This window comes from Chaetodon trifascialis, chromosome 1 (assembly GCF_039877785.1).
Source record: "Chaetodon trifascialis isolate fChaTrf1 chromosome 1, fChaTrf1.hap1, whole genome shotgun sequence".
Classification (NCBI taxonomy): Eukaryota; Metazoa; Chordata; class Actinopteri; order Chaetodontiformes; family Chaetodontidae; genus Chaetodon; species Chaetodon trifascialis.
In genome coordinates this window covers 26482264-26499188 of record NC_092056.1, presented here as the reverse complement: position 1 = coordinate 26499188, position 16925 = coordinate 26482264, and the positions used below count along the sequence as shown (strand labels likewise).

The following is a 16925-nucleotide window of genomic DNA, read 5'->3' as shown; positions in this document are numbered from 1 at the left end:
GGGTCTAATAGGCAACATAGTGTTTTACTAGTTCCCAACATAAAGCATTGCCAGTGAGCAAACTGCAGAGCAGCAGGACGCTGTTTTCACACTGACAGCGAGCCTGCTTGGTTTGTTTGTGGTTCACTTTGTCTTTATTTCTATGGCACCTCACTTTCAAACTCTGGATGCTGGTGGAAACTGTACAGCCACTAAATTCTAAGTATGACTGTATACAGGCACTCATTTTCAGGAAACCATGGCACAGAGTATTAAAGCACAAATATGGTTAACCATCATACTGAAAGCTGACTGGTTTCAGTCAACACACTGTTCAGATCACGCTGAGCAGCGCAGTCAGGTTTCAGTTGTTTACTGAACGTTAGGATTATATGTGTTCATTCTTTCTGTTTCCAAACATCAGCTCTCATCAGGAGAGTTGTATAATTATCATCAAATTGTTCTGATCATGAGAATCATCATTACCATCATTGCTGTTAACCTCTCACTAACAACTGTTAAACTGCTAATGTGTTTTAATAAAGTGGAGCTTTTTTGGAGTGAGTGTGATCTCCTCTAACTCTCAGCAGGAATGACGGAGAATTAGAATATTTCCCCAACTGTCTGACTTTTCCTTTAAAGGACCAAAGAATTCGAATTTAGCCAACTAAACATTTTGTCTGCAGTCCTACAGCACCATGATTGTTTCTGTCACAGTTTCCACTTTTGAAAATTCTCAAAATCATAGCTGCAATCATTGCTTTCAGTAATGAGCTTGATTTTGACCATGTGGGCAGTTCACCTGCCCCCCACCACTCCCCATAGTGCTAACAATCCTTCAGGGAGTCTGGGTGCAGGTAAATCACAGGCACAGTGTGTTCGAGCTGGGCTGCTGCCCAGAGGCTGTGGGGCCACTGTGTTGTTCCAGAGCAGTCCAGCATCAAAGCCCTTGATCCCGAAGAGCCTGAGGCTACGAACAGCTGACAGCTCTGATTGACAGAGGAGATCCAAAATGATTTTGTGAGCGAGACCAATGCACTGATAGTAAGTTGGCCTTTTGTTGGTGTTGTCTTTGAATATCTCTTCGAATCTATCGATTGTGGTAAAAATCTGTTGAATGACATAGTTGAAAAAAAAAACATATAGAGGAGTAATATATGTTGGTTGTGATTTATCTTAAACGACAAGGCCAGCAAAAATATAGATTTTGGTTACTATCAACAAATCCCCTGAAAACACCAAAACCGTTTGTCTGTCCTGTTCTTCCCCGTGCAGCCTGTGTGTGGCACTCAGCCCCAAACTCATTTGTTCCTACTGATGATGTGAATTTTCGAAAACTGGTTTGACATGTACAGTTTCAGCTTCTGAAAAGGCTAAATCATTTCCTAAAAGAGCTTTGCTCTGTAATTTCTAAGAAACATTACTCAAACAGGAGCAAATGTAGTGCAGTTGCTGGATTTTCAGCTGTTGGTCCTCTTGTGTGCATATATTAATATATATTCAATATAAATGTTAGTGTTTTGTTTAGTTTAGTCAGTATAATTCAATCACCATACTGTGGCTAAACCATGATGTTTTAACCATTTATTTGTTACTGATAGCTATTTCAAGCATCTGCTAATTATTTAACCACTTTTAGGCAAACTTTCAGCTTCTCTGCTTGCTAATAGTTTTGTTTTCACACACTTTTGTAATATGTGATGTTCAGGTGCTATAGCTGACACTATACCTGTATGTGGATATATTTTAAAACCAATTTGTTATTTAGGCTATATTCTTTCCACGTACTCGCTGGCAAATACAGAAGAGCCTCCTTGGGTGCAGATCGCCTGTTTAGGAATCACTGATCTTGTGTTCACGTCAGCAGGACAGCGTTTCTGGGATTGGCTTAAAATAAAGCACCACAAGGTTAACGTACCCAGATAATAGCTGTCGTAAGGTCAATTCATTGTTGGTTTTGTGCCTTTCCGTCGGATTTGTTGACTATGAAATCCATAGAATAGTTCCAGTATTGTCCTTTAAATGAAAACCTGGGGAGAAGACTCAAGGTTTCATTTTGTACAACAGAGCTTTGTATTATACAAGTTTGCAATTCTGGCTATGAATGTGTGAACAGATTTACATAAGTAACATAAGCTCCATACATAGACATAGATAGATGAGCAGGAGAGGCAAAAATAAGGTATGCTTGAATTTTATTCCGTACAGTATGAGAGGTTTCACACATTCATTGACATAATTCTGCATGCTGCTGTCTGCTTATTAAAGAACGTTCCAGCAGAAACTTGTTTTCCTACATGACATTGTCCTCGCCAACATTTCATTGACCCGGGTGATCTATGGCACAGCCTCTGGTGTGAAACTGGTTGTACTGACATGCAGGTCGCACCAAAACCACAGAACAACCAGACATGCAAAAATATAAAAACTACCAAGCATAAATTCACACCCTGACAATGTTTTACAGCAGCCTACTTTTATATGCAAAGTTCTGTTTCTGTTGAATTATTGTCCCTCCTCATTATGAATTTCAGCCTTGCACCTTTTGAAGAGAGCTTTCACAGAATATGGCTAACACAACAGCTCCTTTACACATTTATTGGTCAGTTATCTATTAATGTAGAACACTGAATGATTTTATGTGTTCATATGCAACTTTAACAACAATTCACTTTAATTACAGGAATAATGCAGCATTCAAGACTGAAGTATTCCAGCACACTGGGGTGTAAACTGTTTGACTTTCTGTGGAATGGTGTTTTAAATTAATTCATATATCATCGCATGTGTATTATGATCAATATACGTTATTATGCAATAATTATTATATTGTAATTGATTATTTTCCATTAAAACATTAACCTGAATCGATGTTGTGCACAGGATTATTGAGTGGTTGCTCTTAGTCCTGATGTCAACATAAACATTGATGAACATTTCTTGAAAGAAGAATTTCACCAATGCTAAACCTTGCCGTCATCTAGGTTTACAAACATTTTCACTTTTTTAAAAGTTGAAATGATTGTTGGGTATAGATCAGAAGGAGTGTTCTTAGCAGCCGTAGAGCATGTTGATCCTCACGATGTCCCAGTAGGACATGCCCTGCCTCTGGCCGATCTGGACGTTGGGGTCGGGGATGGGGGTGATGGAGTCCTTCCCGTACTGGATGGAGAAGGCTGTTCTTCCGTAGTGCATGATGGAGGAGTAGTCGTAGGGAGTGTTGAGGTTGTTGGTGGACTGCATGTAGAAGTTGTAGGCCATCTGCGGGTCGATGTTCTCCCAGTTGATCTTGACGTAGTAGTCGCGGTCGCTCCTGGTCTGTTCGTGCTGGAAGCCCAGGGCGTGGTTGATCTCGTGCTGGATGATGCCGTGGTAGAGGCAGCCCTGCCTGTTGAGAGAGAGCACCTGTCTGCCTCCCGTTCTGCCCAGAGCGGAGAAACATCCGACTTTGTTCTCGATGCTGATGTAGTCGTACTCGTTCTGACGAGGCACGAAGCGGAGGCAGGTCCTGCTGTGGAAGTCCTGCATGGCGTATTCGATCTTCTGCCTCTCCCAGCCGGTGAACTCACTGCTCACAGTGAAGGGGATCATCACCAAGCCGTTGGAGGCTTTCTTCCACACGCAGTCCTGGTACCAGCACATCATGGCGTTTCTGGTTCTGGGAGCCAGCAGGTCTCCTTCCAGCAGGATCTCATTGGTGGCGTTGTTGGAGGCCAGAATCCTGGTGGAGATGTCGACGGTATCTGGGGCTTCTTCTTCTCCTCCTTCCTCGTGGAGAGGATGTGCCTGACAGAGGCCGAGCAGGAGAAGCAGCAGCAGGCTGACAGAAGGAGTCATCTTCAGGGTCACTTTGGAGGCTTTGGAGCTTCTGTGGAGGGCTGCTGTGGAGAGACTCGGTGAAGCTTGATGTCTGACTCACTTCAGTCCAGGGTCTTTATACTGTCCACTACAGGTGTGTCTGCAGGAGGATTATGGGTTGGGGTCCACACTGCTAGGCCTAAATAAACATCTGAAGGGTGGACTTCACAGACAAACCTACTTTATAAACACAGCATCTAATTCCCCAAAAGTCTCTGTCCATTTTGTCCTCTTAGTGTGCCACATTGATCCTTAGATACAATAAGCTCAGCTGGTTTTATTTTTCTTTGTTTTACAAATGGCTTTTTAGCAACCTTTAGCAAAGAATATATGTAAAATTAAATTTGTGTGACCCAAATACTGCATCTTCACTCTCTGATGACCTGCGTAATTGAAATCCCCTGTGCGTCTTTTATGACAAGCTGTTGAAGTTGTAGCAAAAGCTGTGTGTCCCTCTGTGAGGATGATAGACGGCCTATTGAAACTCGTGCATATGTAGAGGATGTTAATAGGTTCCTGTGGGACATGTTGCTGTGGCCGTGCCCAAGATGGCTCTGTAGTCAAAAAAAAAAAAAAAAAGAGAATACTAAATTGTATGAAACAGTCCAAGCGATTGTAGAAAACCACCATGGCTGTCTGTCCATCAGGGACACTCAGCAGGTTCGCCAGTAACATTTGTTTACTGATGCATGAATGCTAATTTATTTTGTATGTTCACTGAATTTGTATACAATCAGTTAGTTGTATCCGTGATGCAACTTTAGCACCTTTCACTTTTCTAGTTTTCTACTCCCCCCCATGTTTCCTTTATTTAAAAGTGAATGGGCAAAGTCAAATAAATGATTTTAATTTTAGTTCAGATATCTACAGCTTCACTCTGTAATACATTTTCAAACACAATGAGATATTGTTGTTTATTGGTTTTCAACCATGTAGCCAGGATGTGATATGTCCTCATTTCTTGTGAAAATATGGACTCTAATTTGTTCAATTTAATTATCACATATAAACCTACTACACCTCCCTTGAATCCTGGCCTCATATAAAGTGTAAAGATGAATTGTGAAAAGAATGTGTGTTTTCTCTCAAATGCCCCCCCACCCCCCACCCCAAAACCCCTCTCCCCCCTCAATCTCATCAGCCACCGTGATTAAGGTTTGGCATTGGGGATTGTGCTGTCTTTTTGGAGAGATATTTCAGCTGCATTTCTGACACTCTGAAAGGAGAGGAAGATAAAGGAGGCGTCGGGGAAAAAACTCCTTCCCGTTGTGTGAGTCCTAGAGAGGGCCTTGAACCCTGCCATTCACGCCTTTCTCTCCATCAGCTGAGTCTAATTGCCAGAGAGGACAGGAGACCCCAGGCCCGATCGTTCCTTATCCTCTTTAGCGCTTTCAGGCGAGTGAAAGGCGAGCTTCTGCTTTTGATCTTTTCTCTGATTCGCTTTTTCTTCTCTGTCATCCCTACCATCCTCTCCTCAGGAGTGACACCAGCTCCTTTCACTGCCTGCCCCCGTCTCCATCTGCCCAAAATAATGACCAAGGCCCAGGCATTATTAAACAGAGGTGGAGAAGGGAGGTCAGCACTGGGAGAGGGAGCGGGAGGTCTGGATGAGGACTCCAAACTCGTCTAAGGAGGGGTGCCCCTATTCCAAATCTACTCCGTAGCCTCTCTGTGTTCCCCTAGATTCATCCCTTACAGTTTTCATGGCCTTAGCCAGGAGAAAGCCCATTCTTTAATAGACCTTGGACGTGAAGGCTCGTCCGTTCCCAGAGACGCTGCTACAATAAGACCCCAGGCTGCTTGAGACAATGGGGCCTGTGTGATCTCTCAGCCAGACTCAGGATGAGACGATGCCTTGCTTGCCAGTCCCATGGGAGGGTAGACCCAGTGGTCATTGTTGACAGCTAATGGACAGCATCTTTCCACTGGCAGGCCCCCCTGCAGACTGTGTCATTTTAGGTTGCTTAATAACAACACTCAGGCTGGACCGACTGAGGAATTCTATCAAGAACAGCAGTTTGTTTGCAGATGAAAATCATTCCCCTCACAAATCTCAAAAGCTAACACTGGGGGGTGATTGGATGAATGCAGCCGACGAGCAAAGACAGCATTCAGTGGGGGAAATTCAATATAACTTATGAAAAGAGAAAGTGGTCATATGTCTGAAAAGACCAGTATTAGAATCACTTCATTCAACCCGAACAATTAAAGTACAGGCACTTGTTTATCTTAAGCCACAGCAGAGACATACTGCCAACTAATAACAGAGCCATACATGCTGACATACACAGACCAGGGCAATGCACGACATCAGGACGCCGCATCTACATATCACTCTTATCACTCTACAATTACATGTTCGGCACTTATAGCAATTATAAATGCTGACCGTGTGTTTGGCAGGAGTCAGATTGATGTTAGAGACAGCTGAACAGCTGCTCCTCTATTGGCTGCCATGGGGATGAAGCACACTCTGTCCCAGTGAATGTGCATGCAATGTATCTATGGTGGGGATATTCACTTGTGTACATTTCATATTCTTTTCATTCATATGCAACAGCATCGTCACAGTGCACTTTTAGTGTGGACAGTAGTGTGGACTACATTGTTGTCCTTGGTGCACTTTTCAGACTGTTCATCAGTAACTGAGGGGGCTGTGGTCTGAAAAGGACACATAGCAAGTCTTTCAAATATGTGGATTTTATATGGCCAAAATCTCAATGAAACAGAAGAACAGCCATGTTTCAGTCAAAGTTTTGCTATCAGCATATAGATCATATCATTTTTCCAGACTTATTGGACCGAGCATTAGTTTTGCTGTTGTTGATAGCAGTCAATAATGTTTGTGGTGACTCAGCAGCGATCAGGCTACACGAATGTCTTCATCCTCTGCATGAAATCACAAGGCATGCTCTTTGATTTTGCTCCATGTCTCTACTCCGAGCAGAAAATCTGCTCTGTAAACAATTTTACATCTGTCCCTATATCTATTTCACTCTGCCTCACTGGTGGTCTGAAAGTAGGCCGTATTTTCAAACGCGTGGAAAACTCCACAATGTGTTTCTCTCAATGCCTCTTGTCTTTTTGAAGCCTCGTGCAGCGCTGCATTTAATCCCTGCATGCTCTAAAACAGTTGTGCCTTGGCTCTTAACTTTCTATGCATATCATAATGTCATTTTTCTAGAAAACTCTAAAAGACTGAAATGCAAATGACTTGCCTGAACTACTGTGCTGGGAACTCTAATGTTTCTAATGTTTAACAGGAACAATGTTTACCATGTTCACCAACTGAGTTTAGCATCTTAGCTTGCTAATATTTGCTAAATAGCACTTGACAATGGCACCAGAGGTATGAATGTGCATTCCTAATTTCAAGGCAAGCTATCCTGCAGTTGTTGAAACATTTCACACAACCCCACAAATGTCAACCTCACGGTGGCATTAGAGGAAAAATCAGGGTCTCACCAAAGTCAGTTGATTCATCCCCTTGGAAACATGAATGTCTTAATAAAATGTCATGCCAATCCAATAGTTCTTGAGATATTTCATCTGACAGACCAATATTGCCATCCATAGAGTAATGCTGCTGGCATGGCTAAAAGCAGATTAAAAAATGGATGAATGGGTAGTAATTTGGCACTTTATTAATCCTTAATTGGGGAAATTCCACCTTTTTAATGAGCATGATATGAGTTAAATGTCCCTGTTAATACACTGGCCAACTAAACCACTGGGATGCCCCGGAAATACCTCTAGAAAATGTCTCTCTGATTTGAGAAAGAGAGATTTAGAGCAGGCTTATCTAAATTACTATCAAGTGCTGGAGGCAGTAGAGTGTTTATTTCACGTGCTGTCTGCTGGGGAGGAAAAACTTACTTACTGTAGTGTCTGTGTTTTTGTTCTCCTCTTTTATTTTTATGTGTAGTGGTGAGCGGCTCAGGCGAGAGTGTGATGGATCCTGGAGTGCAGGAGGAGGAGAGGGGAGGGAGGAAAAGGGCAGAGTGTTAGGTCAGGCTGATAGAGATGTCAGCACTGCTTCAGTAATCTTGTGACGCCTAAGAGAGCGGCAAAAAAAAAAAAAAACGAGGAAGGGAGCAGGACGGCTGAAAGACCAGCGGCTTGGTGACAGCAGAAGCAGAGACCACCCCAACAACAGCAGCAGGGGATGCTGGGAGGGGAGGGAGGGCTGGGGTGGGGGAGGAGGGTGCAGCAGGAGGGGTGGGGGGTGTGAGGAGTGGAGCCGGAGGGGGAGGCTGATCTTCAGTTACACATTATAGCTGATAGTTAACCCTCCTCCTCACAGCAGTGTGTTAGAAAGAGAGAGAGTGGTGAGCCAGTTATCAACGCAGTGGAGGATTTAAGCCTTGTCCACTTCATTTAACATCTCCAACAGGCTGCAGTTATTTATTGTAGTGCCGAATGCAATGTACCTAATGGAAAGCACTGGAACACGCTGATAGAGACTCCACAGGAGAGCCTTAAAAATGAGCGAAAATGGATTTTAGGACAATAATTTCCCTTTCTTGCAAACTTCGTTCTTATTTTTGAATATATTTCTTGAAGTAAATAGCTTTTACCTATACACATGCTTATACACACTGCCTTGCTTTCATAATATGCAGAAATACATGGTCATTATGTTGCCTTTATCATATAGGCTTACTTTCACATCCAACAGAAACAATACCGTGTTTTGTATCAGGCTGTAAAAGGGGAGCTGCTGGAGTCTGCCGCTCTGTTTATTGGGTGACCCAGTAATGAAATGTGATTCAGGTGGTAGATGGATATCTGCAGTGAAATATCTCTCCCTGCTCACTGGCTGCAGCCCAGACGTCGCCTTCTGCTCGCTCCTGCTGTAAAGTGTGATTTGCTGTGTTTAGCCTTTTGTCTGGGACAATTATGTTCACCATTAACAAGCTTTCTTCTGTTATTGTTCATATCAATTAGAGGTTGACGGTAATTTGAGCTGATGGTGGAGACGGTGCTGAGAGATTTAGTGGCGATGTTGTGGGGAATATGGGGGGCAATTAATGCCACAATTGGACAGAGTTGACTCTTGTCTTTGTGTCTATATTTTCTATTTTCCAACTAGTTTTTGGTAGCATGTGGAGCGCAGCAACATCCCTCTCTTGTGCCAGACCAGAAGCACAGAGAGTTTGTTTTTACTTATTTCAATGACATTACAATGGCACTACAGCAGTGCAGAGGACTGTCAATAATGGTCCTGCCAAGAAGTTGACCATGGCTTAACTTTTGTTGAGCTTGAACTTTGTTGAACTTGAACTGTGTAAAAAGAGATGGAGGATAAAACAATTGCACTTTAGGTGCACTAAACTTCTCAGAGCTAAAATCCTGCCTCATGGTGTTTTTAACTGTTATCCGATAAGCCTTCAAACTCATAGATTTATTACACAAACTGGACTTCCTGGATTGACGGCAGAGGTTTGGTTTCAAAAGTGTGAAGGGAAACAATGAACTCAGAGATGTTCAACCAAAATAAATTAATAAGTAAAATCGAATGCTGTGCATTTCTATCAATCTAGTGAGTAACACATTATGATGACATTGGTTTGTCTGCTCTCAGTGAAAATAGAAATGTTTGGTAAATGTTACAGAACATACCACACTATTAAAGCACTATAGACCTGCTACTTTAGACTAAGTAATGGCATAGCTCTAGGTTTTTAAGGGTAGACCCTGACAATAAAAGTCATTCTTTTGGACTTTTTAATGTTATGTTATTGAATAGTCCAGTATTATGCACATTTATAAGTTACCATGGCGGTACGCTTATTTCCCGTATAACAATGGCACTTAAAATTCAAAGAATGGCAAAGTATGCTAAAGTTGTGTAAAACCACCTCATTCTAAAACTATGTAGGAGTACCTGTTTGAGTTTATCCATGCTGAGGTCATCTGGACTCACATTGCTTAATTCTTCAAGATGAGCGTTGGGAGGAGGACAGCTAACAGGCGCACAGCTACCATCGGATTCTGAGGTCACTGCTGGTGGTGAAATGGGCAATCCAGGTCCCGGTAGTGGTGGTTTCACATGTCCCTGCCGCAGGTGCAAGCTTGTGGTCAGTCAGTCAGTGCTATCCTTTACTGGAATCTTTAGTGGAACCTAGAAAAGTGTTAGCTGTAGCTGATTCTTGTAGCGTGGCTGCCAGACGCCAGCTGATGTGACGCATCAAACTGACTTAAAAAGAGGTTAACATCACTCACATTGTTACACACAACTCAAAAGCAGTCAAGCAGATCAACAGCAGATGGTTTATCATCAGAAACAGAGCCAGTTCTTTCAGACTTTCAACCAACAATAAAACATGATATTCCATACACTAAAGCTGCAAGATAGTTGACAACAAAAGAAACCTTTGGATAAAGCTCATATAGTATATATCCATCCAATGACAGAAATAATAAGAACAATAAATCACAACAAAAATAGATATAAGATCATAAAAACTATGATGCTGATTTCTCCTGGGAGGGCCAAATTCCTGGATGGGCTGACCAGGGCCCCCCCAACCTCCACCAAGATGACCAAAACCAAAACATAACATTATACTAATGGAGGGCGAGTAAGATGGATGCGCCAACACTAAAAATTTCAAGTGCTCCTCAGTCAAAAGTAGTGCTTATTTATGTATTTAATTTCATCTTTCTGAACACCATTTGTGTTGCTCCAGCTTCTCTGTGGCATGAATAACTCCTCATACATGGGCAGCATTCCAGCGCAGAAACCTGCTCCGTCCTCTTTGTCTGAGCTGCAGAGAGGGCTGCAGGATGCCCATCAGTGGCATGGCTCAGATAATGACCAGATGATAATTATTGATAGGAAAGGGTGCTGGTGCCCCGTGCACATTAGCATGACGCCAGCTGGTCGCAGTACCGCTGCTTCACCACCCAGAGCATCGCTAATGCAATTACCTGGACAGGGCCTGCACACAGGCATTTTATATCCCACTTTACATCTTAATCTTGCCAGTGGTTTGGTCAGTTTAGTCAAGCCATTGTTTTATTTTTTATTTATTTATTTATTTATTTTTCAATAGATATATACTACAGAACCAAACAGCTAACAAATGTGTTGATATTCTGTGGAACCTATAAAGTTAAAATTTAAATAATTATGGTATACTGCATTTCACAGGTTTGCGGTGTTGGGAAGTAATTAGTTGCATGTAATGGTGTTGTGGCATCAAATTAAAAAATAAATGTAATTGTAATCTGCTACAGCTCCTGAGGTAAAAAAAAAAATACAATTACTAATCAAAATGTTGGTGATTACTAGGTGGTTACATCTAAATATACTCTTTTGGGTAAAAAGCTCCTAGAAACAAACAGTTATTCCACTGCTCTGTGTAGGAATGCCTTCTTTTGGCATATTTCTGGACAGCGCAGGTCAGAAAAGCCATTGGGTGCAACACCTTCAGTGGTAGGATGGTTTACAAGGAGCTGTTGTGTAGACAGGCTCTATTCATTGAGCAGCATGTGCTCAGATATTGAGCATTGTTTTTGATTGGTTCTCTTGTTTGAAATGGCACCTCCTCTCTGCTGCCAATCAAGCGGAATCAGTGCTGAATAATGTTGGGAGGTTCACACTGCCTGGTTTAAATTTATGTTTTCAGGCTTTTAAGCTTCATTGCCCAGTTTAAAACATTTGGTGGAAAAGCAATAAAAAATAAAAAACATAAAAAACATTTTTAACACTAACTATTTTGTAACCTATCACATTTAAAAATTAACCTCCTTGCCGCTGCAGGAGTACAGTAAGAAGACAAATGTGGTTACAAAACATATGGATGTGAAATGTTGGGGTACAGATCATGTAGTTTAATAGAATAGAATAATGAGAAACTTGTCAGTCAGTACAGAACATACTCATAGTGGAATTACAGTGGACAGCCCACTGCATGTAGTTGGTTTAGCCTACTAGCTTGTGCTTTTTCAATTGGTTGCAGAGAGGGTGGTGTTTCTTGTAGTAATAGACACAAGTATGCTAAAAAAAAAAAAACAAAACTAATTCTTCTTTCCTCAACAGTACATCTGGTATCCATCCAAAAAAAAAAAAAGAAAATCTGCTGTATGTATTGAGTTGTTATTAGAGGAGAACCTTTATACATTAATTTAATTATTATTGAATATCAGACAAGACCCACAAAACAAAAATCAGCTTAGAGGGAACAGTGGTGCACCTGCAACGGATATATTATTATTAGATCTTATATTTCTTAAATCTATCCGTGTGCATATTTAGATAGAGCTCAGAAATACATTTCTGTTAAATCTGTCCTCTCACACACAATAAGACCATGAGAAAAACAACAAAATCAACATTCATGCACTGACGCAAAGCGGTGCAGAGTTCCCACATGTTACCCAGTTGACATCCTTGTACATGGAGATGAAAAACATTTCTAAGAGGGCCAAAGAAATAATTTTGGTGTATCAAGGGAGAGGGGAGGGAGGGGAAATGGTTGCTAGATTCCCAGCATGTCCACATATGACAGTCCTTCGCCCAGGGCTGGCCGATGCAGCGACATTGTGCGCCTGTCATAGCTGCCCTTCAACAGCAGATGAAGCTGTCAGCAGGACGATGACTTTATTCTGACAGCCGCTCCACCCTCTCTCTTCAGAACGCTGCAAATAAATATGTTGGGTTTCAAAGCTGCCAAGGCAGACGTTGGACAGTGGGTCAGGGGGCCAAACGCAGAGCAAAAGCATTCCCTTCCCCTCGTAACCTGTTCTCAATGAGCCTGGTCACCTCGCCAAGGCACCCATTCAACGTGAGCCATCCAAAGGGCCCCAGGGCCCCAGATCTCACACACTGCCTGCCGGGGGAGTTCTGTGAGCTTCTCTCTCCCTCTGACAGCCATCACTCTCTCTCCCTCGCTCTCTTTCTCTGTGCATCTCTGTGATTGCCACGTCGGAGAGCCAAAAATATCCTCAGCAGAGAGAAGCAGCAAACAGTTCAAACCTTTCATGACAGAATGTGATTCAATCTGATGAGGATGAAATGACCTCTCCCCGCTGACTCAGTGTGAAGAAGAAACATTTATTCATGAAGTTTCTGTGGATGAAGTCAAAATTTCATCATCAGAGCAGCATGCAGGTGAAAGAAAAAGTACTGGTTTGTGTTTTGGTGTTTGAATGGAGCTGACAGGCCATCTGCAGTGTGAGAGCTTCTCTTCCTTCTCCTCTCACCTCCTTTTTTCCTCTTGTGTAAGACACAAAATTAGGACTCTTTTCAGCTGCTTCGTCTTCATTTTGCAAACCAACCAAATGTAATACATAAAAGCATCAGTTTTGTGGAGCTGTTTGATAAGGCGTTCACAGGGAATCATATACGAAGCAATTGCAGCGATGATCTGCAACTTTTCCATATATTAGAATATTAAGATGAAAGTCCGTGACAGCTGATGATGACTTGATTGATTAGTCGACCAATAAAAGTAATCAAAACCCAAAGTAATCTTTTTTGGGAAATATCCCAAAGCCCAAAGTAATCTTTGGGTTTTGGGATATTTCAGTCATTTCTGACATTTTAAAAATATGGCAGATTAATTGCCTGTATAAAAATAAAGTCAATTTAAAATTTGTGAAATTAATGTTAGTTTATCCCTAAAATCTATCAGTTGAACTTATACCATCTGTCTCACAGTTCTTTTCTTCCAGTCAGCAGCCTCTTGGACACAAGGATTTCCCTTTTTCAGTGTGTCTTTGACAATAGCAGTTCAAATAATTAAAAAAAAAAAAAGGGGGGGGGGGGGAGACACTTTGGTCATAACTGAGGTTGAAAAAACAGCTTACGCACGAGCAACATCATCTGTCAATAATAAATGGCATGTTATGTTAACTCACAGCACTTCTCGGCCTCCATGCCTGTGTCTTGTATGTGTGTCACTGGGTTAGTGTGTCAGTGCCACAAGGTGAGAAGAAAAGACTGATGGAGGGTGACAGAAGTGAAAAACACATCCTGATGAAGCAAATATTTAGCAGCTATAACATTTTTCTGTCTTTTGGTTACACAGCTGCAAATATACATTCTGCTTTATTCTTAAATCAGTGCTCTCAATCCAAACCATGTTCTGAGCTACAAATACTCTGTAATGTTAAGAGGCTGTTGTTTCCTCTGGAATACATTCATTCACATATGACCAGAGACGCCTCCCTGAGAAGAACAAGGTCTGTGAAGGTTTAACGTACAGAGCAGAGAAAGAAATATATATATCTAAAAATCAGAGGCAAGATTCTGTTTACCGACAACTTTGACATCTTTTCTCCAACAATTATTTTTGGGCATTTTTGCCTTTGATAGCAACATCATTGTGAGAATTGTCTCAAAATAAAGTCCAACCATCGGGACCCATATCTCACCCCACGTCCTCTGCCACAGCAGTGGAAGCAAAAAACAGACTGTAAAGGATTAATTAAACATTTTGTGAGCAATATTTCACTGTAATTTTAATTTTTGTTATCTTACAGATGTTAAAGAGAACAAACAATTCTGCCTGTGAGATAAAAACAAATCCTGGTACCCACCAATTTAAGTACAGTACATTTGACTTACTCTGTTATTATATAACAGATTACAGCCTCCTGTTACATAACACATCTAAATGGAGAGACTCTCTTTGCACGCAACCAATGCAAAACTGCTAGTTTTTGGATTAAGATTCATTTCCTCCATTTGTTTGACAGCATGGACTTTTTGGGGTTTTTTGGACAACATTATATATTGTATTAACACTATTAAATGAAATATTGTATGCTTTTATATTACATCACTTAGACAGTGAGATGGTGAGAAAGAGCCACTCAAACTGCTCTGTAAACACAAACTATTGTACAGAAACCTTGTAGAAAGACACTGATCTCTATTGGCTTTTCCACTTTTTAAAAAGTGAAATGAAAGCTTGTCATATGTCCTTTGTGTTATGCTGGTAATGCTGTTGTTAAAGTTACTCCGACAGCACTCTAAATAAAGCTAACGTCATGTTTGTGAACTAATGTTATTAGAAATCAGTTCAACAGACTGAGTTTGCCTGAGTGCCTGAGTTTGCATTCAGACTCATCTGGAGATGCAAAGTCTGAGCTTTGAGCTGATTCACCTCTGTCACTGAAGTGACCATTATGTTTCCACCTTGAGGCTGCACCAAACAAGAATTTCCTGTGCAAATCCATAAATAACTGGCTGCAGCAGTGCGGAGAGTCCCATCTCCAAGAACACACTGTAGACTCTTCCAGTGTGCCCAAATAACAGTCTGACATCAGCGTGGTCACTCGCGATGAAACCTCTGTACGTGTCAGGTGACGTCTTAAGATTTCCAGATGAAAACCAGGATCATTCAGGCTGTTTTGGTCCATTTGTTTGTTATTACATTTGGTGGACACATTCAAAATTCTTCATAAATGGATATGCATGTCTTTGTATTTTACCTAACCCTAACCCATTTTTAAATGGTGACAAACCCAGTTTGAACCTTTCTGTTGTCACTAATGATGCCTTGATAAATAGACAAGTGAGAGAAACATAAGGGATCATTTTTGGGTAACTTCATAGCAAGTGATGTCTGTTTAAAAAAAGGCTTTGTCTGCATTTTACAAACCTCATTCATCCAATCTGAGCGTGAGGTCTTGTCCCGTCCAATGAGAGGCTGCAGAAACAATGAAGTACTGATAAAAAGCAGGAAGTTTGATCAAAACAAATGCAGGTTCCATAAACACCACGATGGATTATAAGATAGAATGAAAAGCAGCCTTCCTGTGAATGGAGGAATGAGCCATGATATCTGTGACCATGCTGTCTGCTTGTCAGGAAAAATATAAAGCAGAAGGACAATCTGAACCATTGACCCAAAGCCAAAACAGAACAGCAGGAATCCCTCATGATCAAAACTCAGAAGAGTCTCCAAGTGAGCTGGATTCACCCAGTGTCTTTTGTTTTTTATGAAGCGTCAGAGACCAGCCGAGGTGACGGCACTCTACTGTCGCAAACTTAAGCTGTATCTGTTTTCTACACCTTCAGTGTTTCCCCTATGTTATCTATTTTCCACTTGCTGCTTGTGACCCCACATACCCAGAGCCCCAACCCCCATTCCACGCATCTCACAACCAAAGCCATAGTCCTTAAAACAGAGATCAGAGAAAGAAATTTAAAAAACAAAACTGACAACTTCTGAATCTCATCAGGTTAAACTTGAGGAATCTCAATGATTCTCCTTACACTGTCATCCAATATCCTCCATCAGCAAGATTACAAACAAGGGGCACTCAGGAGATCAAGAGGTCAAAGGTCACAGCACACAGACAATATTCCTGTGACCCGTGAATGATCACTGATGATTAAGAAGCGCTAAGAAGGAAATCAAAGGCTTTGTGTTTTTGTTAGGAACAATGCTACATGATGGGCATCAGCAAACTCTGGAGACACATGTACACTAGAAATCCCCTGTGTTATCAGTGCAGTGACACGTTTCACATCATTTCCACTAATGTCTTCATGCATCACTGTCCCCTGACAATCACATGTTTATTTGATCATTTCAGCGTTCCCCCAGGATATCTGGACTTCTTTTTTTATAAGATCAACTGACTTCTGTTTGTCTTCATAGCAGCAGAGCTTTACCCTGTTTGGGTTTTTGCTTGATTCTTAAAATAATATTTTATCTGCAGGAAAAAAAGAAGAATGAGTGTACTGTTGAAACTCTCCTTACTTTATCACCACAGGAAGGTTACAAACAGCCAGCTGGGACATTTTTCTTCAGTAGTCAGTATAACTTGTTGGAGACTTACTGAGTTTTTGAAAGGAACATGTTGCTGCTCTTAATTTCACCACTGTGATGGAATCTGGATGAATAAAGGAGGCAGTGTTTTGTCAACATGCTTCACTGTTCAATTATATGGAAATATGTGCTCCTGTTAAGATTGGATTTTAATGTGACAGCTTTAAGTCTACATGATATATGCAAAGGGTCATTTTGGGAGTTTCTGACTCAATTTAATGTGAGTTTTAGCATGAGTATATTGACAGTTAACTTGAATAAACCATAGCAGTAGTTTATGCTGACTTATGTCACGCT

At 41.4% G+C, this 16925-nt stretch overlaps 1 protein-coding gene across 1 annotated transcript; it reads right to left on the bottom strand.

The window, feature by feature from the left end:
- Nucleotides 1–3030: 3030 nt before the first annotated feature.
- Nucleotides 3031–3816, bottom strand: LOC139328947 (high choriolytic enzyme 1-like). The gene has a single exon (XM_070959040.1). It carries the CDS (start codon nucleotides 3814–3816, stop codon nucleotides 3031–3033), a length of 786 nt encoding a protein of 261 aa, XP_070815141.1.
- Nucleotides 3817–16925: the final 13109 nt, after the last annotated feature.

Coding starts and splice junctions, on each gene's coding strand:
- LOC139328947 (XM_070959040.1), bottom strand. CDS start 3,816: ATGACTCCTTCTGTCAGCCTGCTGCTGCTTCTCCTGCTCGGCCTCTGT.